Source organism: Strigops habroptila, chromosome Z, assembly GCF_004027225.2.
Source record: "Strigops habroptila isolate Jane chromosome Z, bStrHab1.2.pri, whole genome shotgun sequence".
Taxonomy (NCBI): Eukaryota; Metazoa; Chordata; class Aves; order Psittaciformes; family Psittacidae; genus Strigops; species Strigops habroptila.
Window position 1 is genome coordinate 23272813 of NC_044302.2, and position 17439 is coordinate 23290251.

General features: G+C 48.8%; 1 protein-coding gene across 3 annotated transcripts in view; it reads left to right on the forward strand.

The window, feature by feature from the left end:
• Positions 1–17439, forward strand: part of PAX5 (paired box 5) — a 137323-nt gene that overhangs the window by 100195 nt on the left and 19689 nt on the right. For 2 of the 3 annotated variants that reach the window (XM_030512665.1, XM_030512666.1), the window contains one exon: positions 1187–1288. The exons of the other annotated variant lie outside the window; for it this stretch is intronic. In XM_030512665.1, the coding sequence (XP_030368525.1) occupies positions 1187–1288 (102 nt within the window). The remainder of the gene's footprint in view (positions 1–1186; positions 1289–17439) is intronic. 3 annotated transcript variants of the gene reach the window in all.

Below are 17439 nucleotides of genomic sequence, written 5' to 3' on the forward strand. Positions count from 1 at the left end.
GCTGCAGACCCGGCTGTGGCATCCCAGGGTAGATGCTGACAGCATCTGAGTGCTCTGTGAAAGCAATTTATCCTTGGATAAATTATTCAAGGATGCAGTGGGAGTCCGGCAGACCATGAGTGGACTCCCCATGATCGTCCTCCCTGGTGGGATTTCAGGAGCATCCCTTTGGTCTCCAGGCAGACCACCCGTGGCCACAGGAGTGGCCTGAAATCCTGCTGTGGCAGCTGCAGCCTGTGGGAATGCCAGCTATTCTTGGATTCTCATATGGGTGCAGGGTCTTTGCAGGGTTGGGATGTCACTTCTGCAGCACTTTGTGATGCACCTGCCGTTTACATTCCGCGGACAGCAACATGTGGGAGCTGTGCCTGGAGTGGGGTGCAGGAAGGGGACCCTGACTCCTGGGTCCAGGGGAGGAGGGAGATAAGGGACACCTCACTGCCTGCTTTCTGTGGGGTTCCATTTCCATTGAAGACCTGTGGATATGTGAATAAAGACGTGTTTCTGCAGTCTAAGTAAAGAGCACTACATCAGGCTGTGTCTGTGAATCTCACCCTTCTTCTGGCACCACAGCAAACTATATTTTAAGCTGTCTTCATGTCTCAATGTCTTGTGTTTGGGTTTTGGTTTTTGGGGGGTTTTGTGTGTTTTGGTTTTGGTTTTTTTTTTTGTGGTGGTGGTTTTTTGTTTTCTTGGTTGTTGGTTTGTTGTGGGTTTGGTTTTATTTTTCAAACTGGCTTTAATAAGAAATAAAAACAATGTCCTGCATTGTATTTAGGTGTCTGCAAACATTCAGCCCATGCACTGTGATTTTCTGGAGAGTTTTCTGGGAAAGTGGCATTAAGATCAGTGTTCTTTCACATTTTGTTGTTTCTGACTTTACAAATCTGAGCTTTAGAGGAACTTGGGAATAGGGGTCAGCAGCCAGAGTTCGGGCAGGCACATTCCTTTCCCTGCAGGGCTCTGCTCTTCCCCTTCCCATCTCTCACTTCATCGGAGCTTTGTGGCAGCTTATAGAGAAAGCAAAACTGTGCCTGCCTTCCCTGCCAGGCTGGAAATCCCACACTGGTCCTTGGCTGAGCGGTGTTGACAAATGCGTGGCTGCGTTCTGGCCATTTGGGGAGATGTTAAACCATGTCCGCTCATCGCGATGCTCACATGGTGATTTGTTGGTTTGATTCCTCAGGTCGCGAGCTGGCAAGCACAACGCTCCCAGGATACCCTCCACATGTCCCTCCTGCCGGACAGGGCAGCTACTCTGCTCCAGCACTGACAGGAATGGTGCCTGGTGAGTGTTCAAAGTTGAGGGGGATGGGAGGGTAGAAACTAAAAGGGAAGGAAAAAGACAGCATTTCAGGAGGAGAGCATGGCACTCTGTGGATGCTATGCTCTGAGGCGAGCATAAGACAGAAGCCACAGGGCTGGAGGGGAAGGCAAGGTGTGAAGCAGATGTGAGTGAAGACCAGGCTCCCCAGTGCAGGAGGTGATTCAGCCGGTGGACTGCCCAAGCAAATCATTTGCACTGGCTGAAAGAACCCACAGCCTCCCTTCTGCGGAGCCTGGGAATCGCTCCATTTTGGACCATGCCAGGCGCTTACCATTTGACCCAGGTTTTGCTGTAACCCACCTGTTTCCTCTGAACACGCCGTGTCCCTCCGTGCTGTCCTGCTGCTGGGGTCCCTGGTCCTTCGGAGCCGGACATGTCCTGACCTCCACATTTCTCTGTGCAGATCTGGACCCATCTGGCTGCCTCCCAGGGGATGCTCACTTGTCCTCGGGACACTGTATGTCTGTAATTTCCTTCCCCTTTAGAGCTGTGCAGTGAGAAAGGATGTGTGGTATGAGCCAGCTAGTGGCCAGCACTTGCCCATGTGGCCAGCAGGAGCGGAGGGGTGGGCCGAGCAGGGTCTGCAGGCACATAACATCACGGGTGCAGCTGTCGGCCGCTGTTGGGTGCGGATTGGTGCACAACAAAGGGTAGGACATCAGGGTGCTGGCAGAGCCCAGTGGTGGAAGCACAGGGCTTGCTCCTGCCCCAGTGCTGGAGCCTGTCAGATACTGCTGGAAATGAGCACATTTATTTCACCTTGAAAGAACTGCTGGGATTTCTGCCCAAGCTCTGCCACTTTTGATCTGGCTGTGACTGACACTGCTGGCTATGAGGGAAAGCCCAAATACATATGTTAAAAGTCATTAATTTGGCCCCTAAGGATCATATGATTTGAAAAGTGGTGATAACTTGGGGATTCTTTCTCTTTCCCATGGTGCTTTCCAAGCCCTTCAGGTCATTTGAGCCAGCTTAGGGTCAGATTGTTACTTGTTCTGGGAAGTAACATGGTTCCGGGAAGTGGTGATTTATTAAAACATCCCTGAAATAGGAAAGTGGGAATTGGTGACTGATTTGATGTCCAGGTCCTTTCAGGGTTAGTCTTTGTTACCAGCTTTGGTTATGTTCTGCAAATTGGGTTCTACCAGATGACCAAGGAGTTAAGAAAAAATATCAGCCCTTTATGTGTGTATTAGAGTTAGAAATTGTCTACGGAAGTTAGATCATAGGTTGTTTAGAAACCAATTTTTACACATGAAGTAACCTCAGAAAGAGCTGCTGAGGACGTGTCAGATGCAGTTCGTGAGAAGTAAGAATAAAAAGGGAACACCTGAAAGCAAGCCTTGTTTGAAAAGAGGGTGAGGTTTGGTCCTTGTTTCATGCCATTTCTCATGGACACAGGCACACAGACACTGTATAGGTATGTTTCTTCTGTCCTCAGCCAGGCCTGCCTGACTGCAATGGCACAGCTGGCTGTTCAAGTCACGTGAAGATAAGAACTTGCATTAACTCTTCAGCACAACCGCAAGCTCAATTGGTTGTGCCCATGTTGGAGGAGCACACATCCTGCCCTGCTGGTCCCCTTTTTCTGCCATCCAGTCTCTCCTGGACTGGTTCTTCAGCGATGCCCTGAGTTCCCCCTTGCTCCAGGAGCATCCTCCTGCTGAGAGTGAGCATCTGAAAGCCTGGTGGAGATTTAGAGGCATTCAGAAACGTTGTGGGAATCTATAGCCTTCTTTCAGAGCACCTTTCACTGAAAACCCAGCTGTAAGCCCTAGTCTTGCGTAATTTTCTGGGAGCTACCAGCTCTTCAGGAGCAGCTGCCAGGGATGGCAAAACTGCAGGATATGGGGCTTGGTAGTGCTCAGCTGGAGGAGGTGCAGTGAGGGTTTGGTGATAAAGAGTCGTCTGAGATGATTTTCCCTGGTAATAGATTTTATTTTTAACTACACATAGGCTTGTGTGACCCATTATATTGAATAACTGCACTGTCCCTCTCTCTGGTTCCTTTAATAACAACCTTCTGCTCCAGCTAGTGTGAAGGTCAGCTGCAATTCCTGTAGGTTCTCCTTCCCATGTAAGTGAGAATTTGCAACTAGCATCCAAAATACCTTCTCAATCCTTCTTTGGCTCCTGTCCTTTGCAGGACCAGTTTCAGAGCCTTGCTAGGGAAAGCACCACAGCCCTCAGGGTGTTGACCATGAAGCAGATGATGGATCCTGTCTGGTGCTGTAGGCACATCCCCATTTGTTCCAGAATGGACAAATCTCCATGCCTGAGCAAGGGTGCATGTTTGGTGTACCAGGTCTCAGGGATTCATTTCACGACCTGCCACTGCCTTGTTGTAGTTTTCGGAGCCTCTGCTAGAAATGTGCTTCCTTGATAAGATTTTTAATTGTTAGCCATGTATTTCTGCTCTTAATTAGGTAATTGTGTGCTTTAAGTGCTTAGAGATGTTGGAGAAATGTATACATGATAAGACATAGGCGGTGTTTTGTTGCATGCTTGTTGCTGCTGCCATCGCTTGTGCTGCTCTGAGTAAACCTGTCCGTCAACACACTGCTGGTGTTTGTCCTGCATCTGCTGGGGTCTGTGGCATGCCTGTGGGGCTGGAGAGACCGTCCAGCTCTCTGGCATTTCCAAGATGGAAGCGGGAGCTACGTGGATTAAGCTTCTTGCTCTGTGCTTATTTCTCCCCCGGCTTCCCCACTGTTCATCTGAACAGGAGAGGCTTCTTCCCCCAACATGCCTGGGTCTTTCCCTGTCTCTTTCAGAGACAAGGACACACACAGAAACCTGACACCACTGCATCTCCATGTCTGGCACAAACACCTGGTCCATGCGCTCAGATCTCCTCCCTTCCTTCCCTACGAAAACAGAGACTTGTGTTATCAAGAGGGAATTTCCTTTTTTATGTGGCTTGTGAATGTTTATGCTGGCCCAGAGAATAAATTTTTCTAAAGGAAGCAAACAAGCAAACACATGGCTTCAATTTCAGCTCAGAGCTTTATGGTCTGAGAGCTGCATCACTTGAGGCTCCCAAAAATGTAGTGCCTCTGCACATCACTGGCCCAGCATGCTTCTCCTGCCTTTTGGTGGCTGTCACCCCAGAGGTGACCAGAGAGGCGGTGCAGATCCAGCAGACCACAGTGCTCTGGCAGCACAGGGTACAGTGAAGTGCTGCAGTGTGGACAACATGGGCAGGCAGATGGGAAAAAAGCTGGCTGGATGGTCACACTTAAAGATGGTGGTTAATGCCACAAGGCCACTGTGCTGCAGGGTATGGCCAGGGGTCTGCCCTGGTCAGCATCTTCATCCACAGCAAGGAAGGAGCACACCGTGTCAGGTTTTCAGATGATGCCAAACTGAAGAATGCTTCACATGGAGGTACCTAGGCAGGCTGGAAGGAGCATGAAATTCAACCAAGGCAAAGATAAAATCCTGCACCAGGGAAGGGAGGACTTTGCAACAGAACTGGCTGTCAGAGAGACTCTGGGCAAGTGGTCAGATCGGGAGCTGAGCAGTGTGCCCTGGTGATGAAGACAACCAGCAGCATCGTAGTGAGGAGCTGGAGGGCAGGGACTACCCCCCTCACTGGCAGGCTTGGACTCACAGTGGGAATAGTGCTGGTTTGGGCCCCCTAGCACAAAGACACAATAGACATTAAGTTGAAACAAGCAAGATGCAAATTGGGTGTGAGGAAAAGCTTCCAACTATTCCTCCATCAAGAGGGTCTAGCGGTAGAAGAGGTTGCTCAGAGAGAGTGTACAGTCTCCATCCTTGAAGGTTTTTCAAGGCCAGGCCGGCTGAAGCCCTGAGCATCCTGGTCTGGCCTCATTGCTGGTTCCGCTGTGAGCAGGGTCTAGAGACCTCCCAAAGTCCCTTCCATCCTGAAATGCCCCATCATCCTATGACTCAATGTTTTGATTATGGCACTGCTGAAAACATGCTGCAGAATCAGAAATTTGTATGCTTCTGCCTGGTACTGTATCAGAGAGGGACCTGTTCTCCTGTTAACAGCTTATTGACTCCAGTCACTGCAGCCCTGCAGCGCAGGCTCCCAGCTCAGCATCCTCCATCTGCCTGTGCTCCGTGCCCAGCTGCCCAGCTCGCCTCCTCTCTGGAAGGGGGAAGGCGGCTGGACCCGGCATAAAATAGGTGACTACTGGTAAATATTCCTGGACATGTTGGGAGCAGACAGGAGATGGACAGCATCATGTGGCATCTGTCATAGGAAGCCATGGGGTCCTGGAACAGCTACCGCCTGCCGACTGACCTTACCTGCCTGCTGCTGGGGCAAGGGATGCAGCAGCTCCTGGAGCAGCTTGACCGAAGTGGACACTTATCTTTAATCCTCATCATCTAGTGGCTTATGCCTTGAAGCATGAGAGTTTATATCCCTTGTAAATGTTTATTTTGCCTAGTGTAGCTCTCTGTATGTTCTCCTTATCTATTTAAAAGTTTAATCTATTGATTTCTACTAGATTCGTGGTCTCAGTACCACCTCAGAGCACAGGATCCCACAGGTTAATGAGATGCTATCTGCAGAAATTAGCTCCAATAATTTGGTGTTATTTGTTCACACTGTGACTGTGCCTCTAATATGCTGTCGCTTCAGAAACATGGAGTAGTATTTTCCCAGCAGCCTTCTCCTTGTCTCCTGGGAAAAGCAGGCAAGAACAAACTGCATCTTCTCCATCCCATCCAGTACTTGCAGGCTAGTACCTCCCAGCTTTGCTTACTTGTTTCCGAAGAGGCGGTCAGTCCCTGGGCTGTTTTGCTCTTCTGATGGAACTGGTGCTGTCATCTGCTTGCAACTTCTGCTGTCTTTTCTCCCTTTACTACTTCACATCTGCAGATTTGCCTTTAGGAGCATAGCAGCAGCTAGTTGAGAGCATGTCACTGGGAAATGCAATGTTGGCAGGGATTTTACTCTGTGACCAGTGTGGGTGTCCCAGAACTTTTTTTGAAGTGAAGTGTTTGAAAGGGGTCACAGATTCTAAGTGCAATGGTCTGCTTGTCATGGACTGTTACTGTATTTCCCTCGCCTCTGGGAGGCTGGACTTCCTCTCCAGCACTGCTCCTCCTCCTGCATGGGCAGTGGTGCACTCCCAGCTGGGGCTGGCGTGGTGATGGTAGCCAGCACTGCTTGCCTGGAGTCTTTTCTTGGTTGTCTCTTCCTCCACACACTGCCAGCCTGTTTCCAGCACGGGGTCAGGTCTCTCTCCATGGATCACTGCTTTTATCTGTGGGACTGCTCCCAAGACATGTCTGTGGAGGACAGTGGCCACTGGGAAGGGGACAGAGTGGAAGACAGGAGGAGCAGTGCCGGCACTGCAGCTTGGGTGCCTGCTCTGAGGACCATCACCCCTAGAGCTGTGCCCATTGGGTCCTGGCTGGCGCCAGGGCAAGGGTATTATGGCAGTTCCCACTGCCAGGACAGCAGGGACTGGGCAGGGGCTTGGGCAAATCGTGCCTGTGTCCAGCTTCAGCATCTGCTTGCCCTTGCTGTCAGGTTCCTGGTGCCGTGGCTGAGCTGGGGAAAGGTCATCCTCAAAGAGCAGTTATTGTTCACTGAAATACTTATTCCAGTTCTTGTGTTAGAAATGTTGGGACAGCAGCCCCTGCTGCCCCTTGGTTTCTGTTTCCCTGTCTTCTCTCTCCCCATCTCCAGGCATGGACACGTCCCCTCCCCCCCTCCTCCCATCCCTGGGACTGTCATTCACCCTGTCCCCTCCTCTCCTGCCGGGCCCTGAGCACCGACTGACAGGAAAGGGTAGACTGTCCGGAATAGTGATGCTGAAAATATAGTCATTAATGGGACTCTCGAAACCCAGATGTCCTTTCTGAAGACCAGTAATTTGTTTTTAATGAAAAACCATGCAGTGACCCTGAACAAATGAATTTCCTTTATATTAAGTCCATGTGCAATTACCTGACTAAAGGGACCTGAAAACAGTGACATTCAAAACTGGGCTTTGAAAAGAAAAGCATAAAAAATAGCAATGGTGCCATTATCAATCTCTTAGGTAGGAGAAGATCCTAGTTTTAATGTGCGAAGCAGAAGGAGATGATGCTGGGAAACAAAACGTGGTTTTCAAATGCATTTTTTCTTGTGGCTTGCAGGTATTAGTGTGGAGAAGAAGTGAGGTTGTGTGACCTCTCCCTGTTGGGGCTCTTTCTCCCACCTGAGCCTGCAAGGAACAGCACTGTCACTCAGCTGCTTGAGCCCAGCCTGCAGCAAGGGGTGCAGGGGAGCTGGAACGTGAGCTTTGTGGGTGGGAGGCAGCAGTTAGGATATCGGACTTCCAGAATCAAGCCTGCAGCAATTGGTGGGTTTGGTCCCCGCTAGCACACTGAAAACTTAATTCACAGTTATTTTCATGCATTTGTGATTAGTTTCTGGTTCTGCCTTTGCCAAAGTTTCAACATAGCCTTTTGTAATGTCCTGACATGCAGCAGTAAATATTTGAAAGCAAGGCAGCTGGGAGGTAAAACGCTTAAAAATGGGAAGACAAAGCAAATTACAGTATGTGGGATGACAGAGGGCATCAGTGACACAGCGTGAACTGGGTTCTCCTCTGATATACAGCACAAAGCTGGAACTGCTTGGTTACATGGACAGTGATGCTGTTGTGGCCAGTGAGATTGAAAGGAGAATTAGGCCCCTCGTGCTAGAAGGACTGAGAGCAAATGCGGAATAAACCTTAGCATTTCTTTGGTGGAGTGGAAAGTGTGAGAGTTATCTCCTTGGAGTCTGGACGTGACTCATAAGTCCATTTACCATCTGCTCCACCTGCTTCACGCTGATATTACAGCAGGGATGTTTATCTCTGCGTGGATTATGGGCACTTAATTTTTTTGTGCCAGCATCACCACTTTTTGCAGCCCATGTAGCTCAATCCCAGCCATCACCCGGCATGCCCCAAAACACCTTCACCCCCCGCAGATGCACACAAGAGCACCCTTGACTTCCACCTCCACAGCTGGAAGACCTGCTGCCACAAGACAGAAGTGTTGACAGTTGGTGTGCTCTGGTTAAATGAATTTACTGTTTTTCTCCCAAGTCTAGTGCTGCTCCAGAAAGGTGCCTCCCCACCCTCATGTAATCTGGGAAGACAAATCCCGGAGAAGTTTCATCACATATGATGAAGCAAGTGATGTGCCATCGCAAATATCTTGGGGCAATACCAGATTGCAAATAAACTGGCAAATGGTTCCCTTAATTAATAAAGAAGCAGTTAAGAAAATGGTATGTGTTTAACTGCTGCTAGTGTATGCTTTGAATGAGGGTCTGTGAGCATCTTGGAAGCCTGGAGAAGTGTTTTGGCGTTCATCTCTCAGAAATGTATTTATCACGATTGCACAGAATATAGGTAGAATTTGTATTGTTTTCAATATGATGTTGTCAGATATTATTTCATTAAATTGATTTAGAAATTACACTGGAGAGCTCAAGAAGGTGAAATATTGGGAAGCCAAGAGCCTCTGGATCTGCTGTTCCCAAACCCACCTTCCCCTTACAGACCTGATCCTCAACTAGGGTCAGTTAGTTGTGACCCCCGGCCACCGAGGCTCTCCGCTGCTTCACACCAGCTGAGGATGCGGTCCCAACTGTCCCATGCTCTGCAGAGCCAGTCCTGTCTGGTCTGCGGGCTCCCTCTGCTCCGGCTGTAATTTCTGCTTCCTCCTATCAAGGTGAGATGCTGTGCGTATCTAAACACAAGTAAGCTAGGCGAAGTGTGTATAAACAAAAGGGTCTGTATTTAGGAGTGAGGAGGAGGAGAGAAAACATTTCCACTCTGTGGAAATGTCTATGCATTTGTAATAACAAAATTACCATAATTTGCTCATTAACGCAGCTAGATCAGTCAAGCATTGTTCCAAACATGCAGAGGCTGCTTCCTGCTCTAGGTCTGCCAGTGAGTTAAGCACGGTAGAAATTAGCATGCAAATAGCCGTAATTCGGCTGAGCTGTCAGATCCGCATTCAGCTGCTTGTTCCCTTTGAAATCCCTGACAGGAGCGGCTCAGGCAAGCCCACTCTCAAGTAGCTTCAGCCAGAAGAGGTACCAAGGGGCACCACCTGAGTGACAGTTTGGCTACCTTCAGTCAAATCAATCCGTCGTGTCAACCGGCAGCGGCACGGGCGACACTGAGGGGGCTGCGGGGCGGGGGGTGCTTTCCAGCCAGACCTTGATGCCAAAATCATCCCTTCCTCACCCCAGGACAGTGCCGGCGTCTGGGCTCCTGCAGCTGAGCAGTGGCCATGGGATAGGGGAGGGCTCTGTTCAGATGCTGATTTTCAAGTTAAGCTATTGTTTGCAGCAAAAAGTGTCACTTTTGGGGGGTTTTAGGGCTGAGGGATGGAAGCCACAATCTGTGGTCATTTCTTCTGGAGCCCTGCCCAGGACTCCTGGTACAGCTTGGCTGTGCTTATGGAGCTCATGGAGCATCAATGATGTGGAGGATGCTATGCTGGGCAAAGCAGTGTGCAGCTGACATCAGAGGGATGCTGCCTGTGGCACCATGGCCCCTTGCCACCTGTATGGACAGTAAGGACAAGGCTGGAGGCTCTGAGCTGATGGCACGGATCTCCATCCTGCATCTCCGGGGGGGAACCGTGGGACTTTCCAGCTCCTGTGCAACACATGCAGAGGTACCCACAAGGAAAATGGTGGCTGTTCCCTGTTGATGGTTCATTTAGTTTTATGATGTGCTGCCCTCCTTTAAGCAATGTCGATGATTATAAAAGAAACAGTGAGAATTTAAAAAGCTTTCTTTTTCTGGTTTGGGGTTTGGTTTTGGTGTTTTGGTTTGTTGGGGTTTTTTTGGTTGGTTTTTTTTTATGTTACTAAAACTTTTTCTGTCCCCTGCAAGCCCTGTTGTGCTGGCAGCTACAACAAACATGAGTATCTGCCCTAAAATACCTGGAAATTTAAAGATAAGGCACTTGTAGATGACATGTTAAAAGCTTGCCCTCTGCTCATTAATTGCATTAGCCCTGTAGGACCTGGCATGGGGATCGTTGGCAGAGCTCGCCCTCCGCAGTTCACCTTCTCTGAGGCAGCTCTGGAGTCTCCTCTGGGCATCAAGGACATCCCCTCTGCATGCAGGGGCTGCATGGTGCACTGCTGTCCCCCTCTCTGGGAACACAGGAACAGCTTTACAAAGAGTTTGCTAAAGGGTTGTTGTCTGCCAGCTCTCAGAACCAGTGGCTCCCCAGACAGTGCATCTCTGATGTGCCGGCAGTGAAAGCTCAGTGTCCAGCCACAGGTGAGGTATGTTGCTACATCCTCTGCTGTCCACAGGTCCTCTCTTGTTTGCTCTGTGTTTGTCATTATTGACGACTGTCCCTTGGTGGAAACACAATAAGAAAAAGCTAACTATAATTAGAAAGCCACAAAGTCTAAACTAGCTCTGACTTTGGGAAATTGTGGTTTGGATTAGTGAAGAAAAGCACCAAAAAGCCAGTTAAAGTGTCCAGTATCCTGAGCCGTGCACAGGCATTGCCTCCAAGACTGAAAAGCGTGACTGGAGCTGACCTGGACTGCCTCGTGCTCACAAGGCTGAACCCAACCCCACTGCTCATGATGAGGTTTCTCAGAGCAGAGCAACAGCCACGTGAGAGCACAGAAAACGCATCATCATTTCTGAGCATTCAGCTTTTTTATGCTTCTGTCTCCTTGTGTTATATCAGTACCCAGAGTTTAAAACAATCGGAGATTACAAAAGTGTTGTGGTTACGAACAGCAAGTTGCCAGAGGTTTGAGCACTGCAGCGTGCCCAGCATCTGTCACAGCTGCCAGCAGTGGTTCAGGCACTGGAGTGGTTCTGCACCTTATGTGCTGGGTGCATGCGGGAGCCAGACCCATCCACCGGAATCCATCAGGCTGTTTCCTGACAAACTGTGTTCCATTATGAGCAAGCGCTGAGATCCCTGCAGTAAGAGGAGTGAAAAGCACTTCATGGCCTGCTGTGTCCATGGGCAGGAGTGTCATGTGGCTGGTGCGTTCCTGCGGCTCTGCGCCATGCAAGGAGTGCACAGTGTTGCCCTGAAGGCAGCAGTCGGTAGCAGGGAGGGGAGAGCAGAGTCCGTATTCCTGTCACATCTGAACTCTACAACCCATCTGTCCAGTGCTTTGTTGTGTGGCAGGTGCTGTGGAGGATGCGGTTTCTTTTCTCCCAGGTATTAGACCTTGGCTACCCCATCTGCCGCCCGTGCTGAGCACCCCATGAAAAGGCAGCTTCTTGTGCGCCGCCCCAAGCCCATGTTTCTGTGTGTGCTGAAAGATATGTCTGGCTCTGGATGACAGCCTGAGGGGTCCAATATCTGCCCTGCTTCATGGTGTAAGGAAGCACTTTCCAAGTTGTCCTTCAATGAACTAGATGTCTCCTGCTTCCAGCATTTGCTTTTAAAGGATGACCCATGTAGAATTTTGGGGGGTGGGGGGGTGTGTGTAGCCAATCTCCTGCAGAACATTATTTATAAATTAATCCTTTTTACCACTTGCTGGACTTGCTTTCAAAGGCTGTAGGCTTGATTTCCGTGTGATGATTGTTGTAGGGGGTTTGCTTGCAGTTAGGTCTGTTTGAACACAGAACATCTGCCCTGAAGTAAACTCCAGTGCTCAGAACTGATGCTTATGGCACAAATAGAAATTGAATATTTTGAGAATTAAGTATTCTCTTTCCAGAAGTTTCTGGACACATTGATACTTTATCTAAACAAATGCAAACGCCAAAAGATTACAACAGATTGCAATGCAGTATGATGCAATATAGTATGATCAGTGCAAAAGAAACAGAATGAAAAGTAAACCAAATTAAATGAAAAATTTTAAGCAATGGCATGCCTTAGTAAAAACAAGGGAAGGTGCTTCAAGGACAGCTTTATTTCCACGGCAGAACTTTCCTCTGAGAACATATTTTAATGTGGAGGCTGTCAAACTGTAGGGAGCAGGGTTTGTGTTGTGCTGGGACATGCAGGGGTTCACACCTGCATGTGCACCCAGGCATAGGATGTGCAGGTGGGAAGAGCCTGAGGCCATGTCTCCCACATGCCCTGCTCATGGGATGTCTGGCTGTGCTGGGAGAAGAGGGACAGCCTGGATGGGGAAGTAGGAAGTTTCCAGAAAGAAGGATGTATTCACTTATTTCTGGTATCAAATATAGCACTAGGGCACTTTGATTTTAAGTCATCCGTCACCTGTGGCTGCAGTAGATTTGGGATCAAGCTCTGCACTGACTGCAGAGTAAACCAGAAAATTTAAATATAACCCCCTTAATTCCTACACAAAAAGACTTAGCAGCGTTCTGGTCCCACCTCAAGGTCCGTTTAGCAGCAGATGCACTGAATCCTGTCAGTCTCGGACAGCAGCAGCAAAGGTTGCTTTGTAACATGGCTCTTTGTCATAGAATAAATAACTTCCAAGTGTACACAGATATATTACTTGCATGAAGAGGTGTGCATGGACTCCACTGCAGGGAATGAGCAGTGCCCAGATGGAAGAAGGGCTGCTTGCTGTGTTGGTGAGAGGTGAGGGCATGGGGTGATGATGCTGCCCCGTCTTCTTTTCCTCCTACCACCCTCCTGCAGCACAAGCAGCCATCTCAACCCAGGTTAGTCATCAGTCTTGCATGTTTATTAAAGTCAGGAAACATAATGCCAGCCCTCAGTGAGGACTCTGGTCCTGTGGAGGGTGCCCTGGGCTGCTGGGATATGCAGGGAGCCATAGGTCCCCCATGGGATGTGCCATGGCAGCCATGGTGTCTTCAAGCACCAGCCTGCTACGTGTAGGAGGAGAAGTCCCATCCGTCATCCCTTTCCCACCACGTGTTCTCTTCCTCAGCACAACTTTTGGCTGATTCAGCTGGATCAGGCCAACAGCTGCAGACAGTACTTGGAAATGGCTTTGGCTACAGAATGTTTGCCAGCAGACCATTTGTCCTGCTGGAGGACCAAGCTGCTGCACTCCCAGAGATTGACCTGAGATAGGCTGACATGTTTTTTCTCTGCATTAAAAAGATGACTGTAACGTGGATGTGGTGTAAAACCAAAGTGGTGCTGTGAAAATCAAGTGAGAAATTATCTGTCTTCTGTCACTCAGGCATTCATTTGCATTGTGTTTGGTGTCAGGAAGAAAAACTTGACATCCCTGCTGGGGCCATGTCTCTGTATTTCAGAGCTTGCACAACCTCCTTGTGATGACAGAAAGAACCAGAGGGGGAAAGCAGACCCTGCTGTTGTGCTAACGCCCCAGTCCTGGGATGGCTGAAGCCTGGAGTCCAGCTGAAGGAAGCAGGCAGAAGGGCTAGGTTGCTGAGGTTTTGAGTGTTTCAGCTGGGAGTGCTCATGCATGCAGGAGGTTTGCATAAGGACAAGAGACTTTTCTGCCCATCAAAGATGCTGCCACGTTGGCAGAAAGGGCAGGACGTGGCCTGACACAGCCAGAGTTGCTGGGCTGGTCCCAGCTAAGCCATGGCTGGCCCCTGGCATGGTCTGACATTGTCACTGAGGCTAGGGACAGTGGTGGGATGTCCTGAGAAGATGCTGGTGTGGGAGGATGCTCCCTCAACATGCAGGCACTTTCCTGCCCCCATTAACACCTGTGTTTGCAGATAATTGAAGACTGCTTCCATGTCAGCAGCCGCATACATTTATCAAGCTACCAAAATGCTTAATTTCCAGACTTCACCATTTCCACACTGCTGCTACATTATTATGACTTGTAACATTATATGTGCTTCTGTTACTAGCTAAATTACTTGTGTAATTCCTGGAAGTAACTACTTACTACATTATCATTATGAAGGCTGAAATTATAAAAAAGGCTAAAGTCAGGATGAAGCATGGAGTGGAATATTCTCATCTGAACCAAAGGCCTGCTGTAGCTGAACCCAGAACACCATTACATAGTTTGGAGAATTTCATCCCATGAGATAATTGTTGGTACTTTCTATACTAATTTAGGATGAAACCCAGAAAGCCTGATACTTCCTGAAAGACAGAAGTTTTCCTTTTCATCCCACCTGCTCTACCAGCTGGTCAGTCCTGAGCAGAGGTGGTGAAATGGTGCCTGCCCTTGTATGCTGTTGGATTGCAGAGGCGCAGATCTGTGCAGGAGAGCCTGGGCACAAGAGTAGGGAGTGAGTAACACCCTGGGCGGATGGAGGGCACTCCAAGCCCCTCGCCCCACTCTGTGCCCCTTGTCTGCTCTGTGCCCCTCGCCCTTCCTGGAAGTGGGGTGGAATGGGGCTTTGCGAAGGACACAGGCAGCCCTGCAGCCCGGGCATGGTGACAGCAGTCAGCTCGTCTGGGGCAAGCAGCTGCAGCAACCAGCACAGAGAGGCATTGCATCCCCAGCCCCATGTCTGGCAGCAGTGGTGCTAAGGCTCTGTGCACCAAGTGTGGCTCACGGGGCTTGGTATCACCAGTGGTGCAGCTTTGTGCTGCTGGGCCCACCTGGGGTCCCAACAGGTTGTGCGCTGGTGGCTGGTATACGACCGGTGGGAGAGAGAAGGGGCGAATTCCTCATCATCATTAATTGCAGTGCCATCTTCTACACAGATGAGTTGGGCAGTTGTCCTCCTGGTACAGGGAGATAAATCTCTCCTAATGCAGTTCCAATATGGTTGCTCTGTGGCACCACCTACCTTTGTTGTATTAAATACCTTTGTGTACAAAAGTTTAAAGTGCATAGCTAAAACCTATGTGGTTGTAGTAATTGCAGCTGTAAATCTTTTTGTCATCCTGCAAAGACTAGGTGAGGTATTTCATAAATATGTCAGAAGCAGCATTAAAATTTTATGGCAGGCAGCACAGGTCGAGAATAGTACAGTGACTTCACAGCAAGGTATGTACACCTTAACCCACAACTCATTAGTCATTGATGGTATTTCTGCGCCTTGTAGCTTCTTGGAAATGAGGTAGTGTTACAAAAATCTGCATGTTACTGTTTTCTTAAAATATGACATCCTACTCAGAACCATTAAAATTGTACATCTTTGAGCAGGTGCTAGTTAATGTAAAGATAATATAAGGGGGAAATACTATCCAATATGTATGATCATAAAATTATGTACGACCTTCATTAGAAGTTAATTGGCAGTCTTGATGGGGCAGAGAACTTTGGAGAAACCGTCTGTATGTGGCCAAGTGCCTTACAGCCACAACTGCAATAAACTTCTGCTTGGCTGATATGCAGGAAAAATTAGCCAGTGTACAGGCTAATTTCCTTTTGAAATCACATGTATGAGAGGTTGGGTGGTGGCTGCACCTAGACTGTTGTTGATCAATGACCGCAAGGTGTTATAGACATGAGTGGGATGTGCTTTTTGTGAGTGTAAATGTGCTGCTGGAAGGGATCATAGATGATAATAAGTGATCTATTGATCCACTGGATTCTTACATTGGATTTACCAGTGGATTTACAAGTCTGTTTTTCCCTACGTGTGTAAAGAGCATACACATACCTGTGCACATGCATCGGCAGATTTCTGTTGGTGTGTCTGTCTGTACCAGTGGGCTGCATTTCTGCACGTGCACCCTTGATGCTTCCAGGAGGAAGCTGCTGATGACGGCATGGTCCTCAGCATCCAGGAAAACACTGCCTGAGCTTGCTGGTGGTGGCAGGCTCCCCGGTACCCTAGCTGGTGGATCCAAGTGCGATACCCCACCCTCTAATGGAGCAGACCCCGTGCCCCTGCTCGAGCCTGGATTGTGCCCCCAGCACCACTTTGGCCATCCAGATGGGTTGCTGTGGAAGTGTCTGTAGGTAACTGAACAGGAAGGGTATAAGGAAGCATTTTGTGGTTCCAGCCGGTTTTTCCTTCTGCTGTTAGGAGAGAAATGCGTTTTAACCGGCAAAATTTCACTGTTCGTTCAGGTTTGTTGGAGGAGGGTGCTGCAGGTGCTCAGCCACAGCAGCAGAGTGCTGCTTACACTGCTGGCCATGGTGATTAACAGTTACCACCACATTTCCTGGCTGTTCTTTCAGTGTTATAGACGCTGTCTAATTAATTCTGAAGCATTAATAACACTGCCTGGGATTCCATGAATGCCTGGGTACTTCTGGTTGGCTGGACTGTTGCAGCTCCAGGGGCTCTATCTTGGCTAGGGCTGGATGAAATTTTTGACATAATTTTATTACACTGTGTTTAAACAGTAAGTGTAGAGGGCTTAGTGCTCTATGAACTTGCTGTTTGTCAGGTTTTGGGTTTGGTTTTTTTTTCATTTTAAATCAAGAAGTGAAGATTTTGTTCCATGTAAGGAAAGTTTTCTTTGTACTTGAAATATATTTGTGAGGGCTGTTCTTTCGCTGAAAACTTTCAGTTCCAATTCCATCCTCAAAAAAAAAAAAAAAAAGGAAATATTAATTGTACAGAAAGCATTTCCCCTTTTCCATTTATTAGTGCTTTATTCACTTCTTTCTGTGGGAACAGATAAATTGCTGGATACACCACCAGATAAGCAAGGATCCACAGACCAGGAGCAGCTTCCCATTTTGATGTGGAGGATATCAGGCACAGTGAAGAGCAGCTTCCTTTTTTCAGAACAGCTTATTGAAGAGGTTTTCCAAACTGGAATTTTTCAGTACCCTTGGGAAATGTTTCTTTTTCATTAAAGCTCCTTCCACCCACAAACCATGCTGGCGCCGGCACTGTGCAAGCTCTGGGGCTCGTGGTGCTGAGCCTCCTCCTGCCATAGAATTAGAGAACCAACCAGGTCGGAAAAGACCTTTAAGATCAAGTCCAACCGTTCTCCACCACTGCCAAGGCCACCACTAACCCACGTCAGTGAGGGCCTTGTCTACACGGTTTGTGAACACTTCCAGGGACGGTGACTCCACCACTGCCCTGGGCAGCCTGTTCCAATGCCTGACCGCCCTCTCAGCGATTTTTCCTAATATCCAGCCTAAACATCCCCCCACCCCGGCACAGCTTGAGACCATTACTTTTTATCCTATTATTTGTTACCTGAGAGAAGAGACCTGCGACCTCCTGGCTCCATCCTCCTTTCAGGAAGCTGTAGAGAGCGATGAGGTGCCCCCCGAGCCTTCTCCAGACTAATCCCCCCAGGTCCCTCGGCCGTTCCCCATCACACTTGTGCTC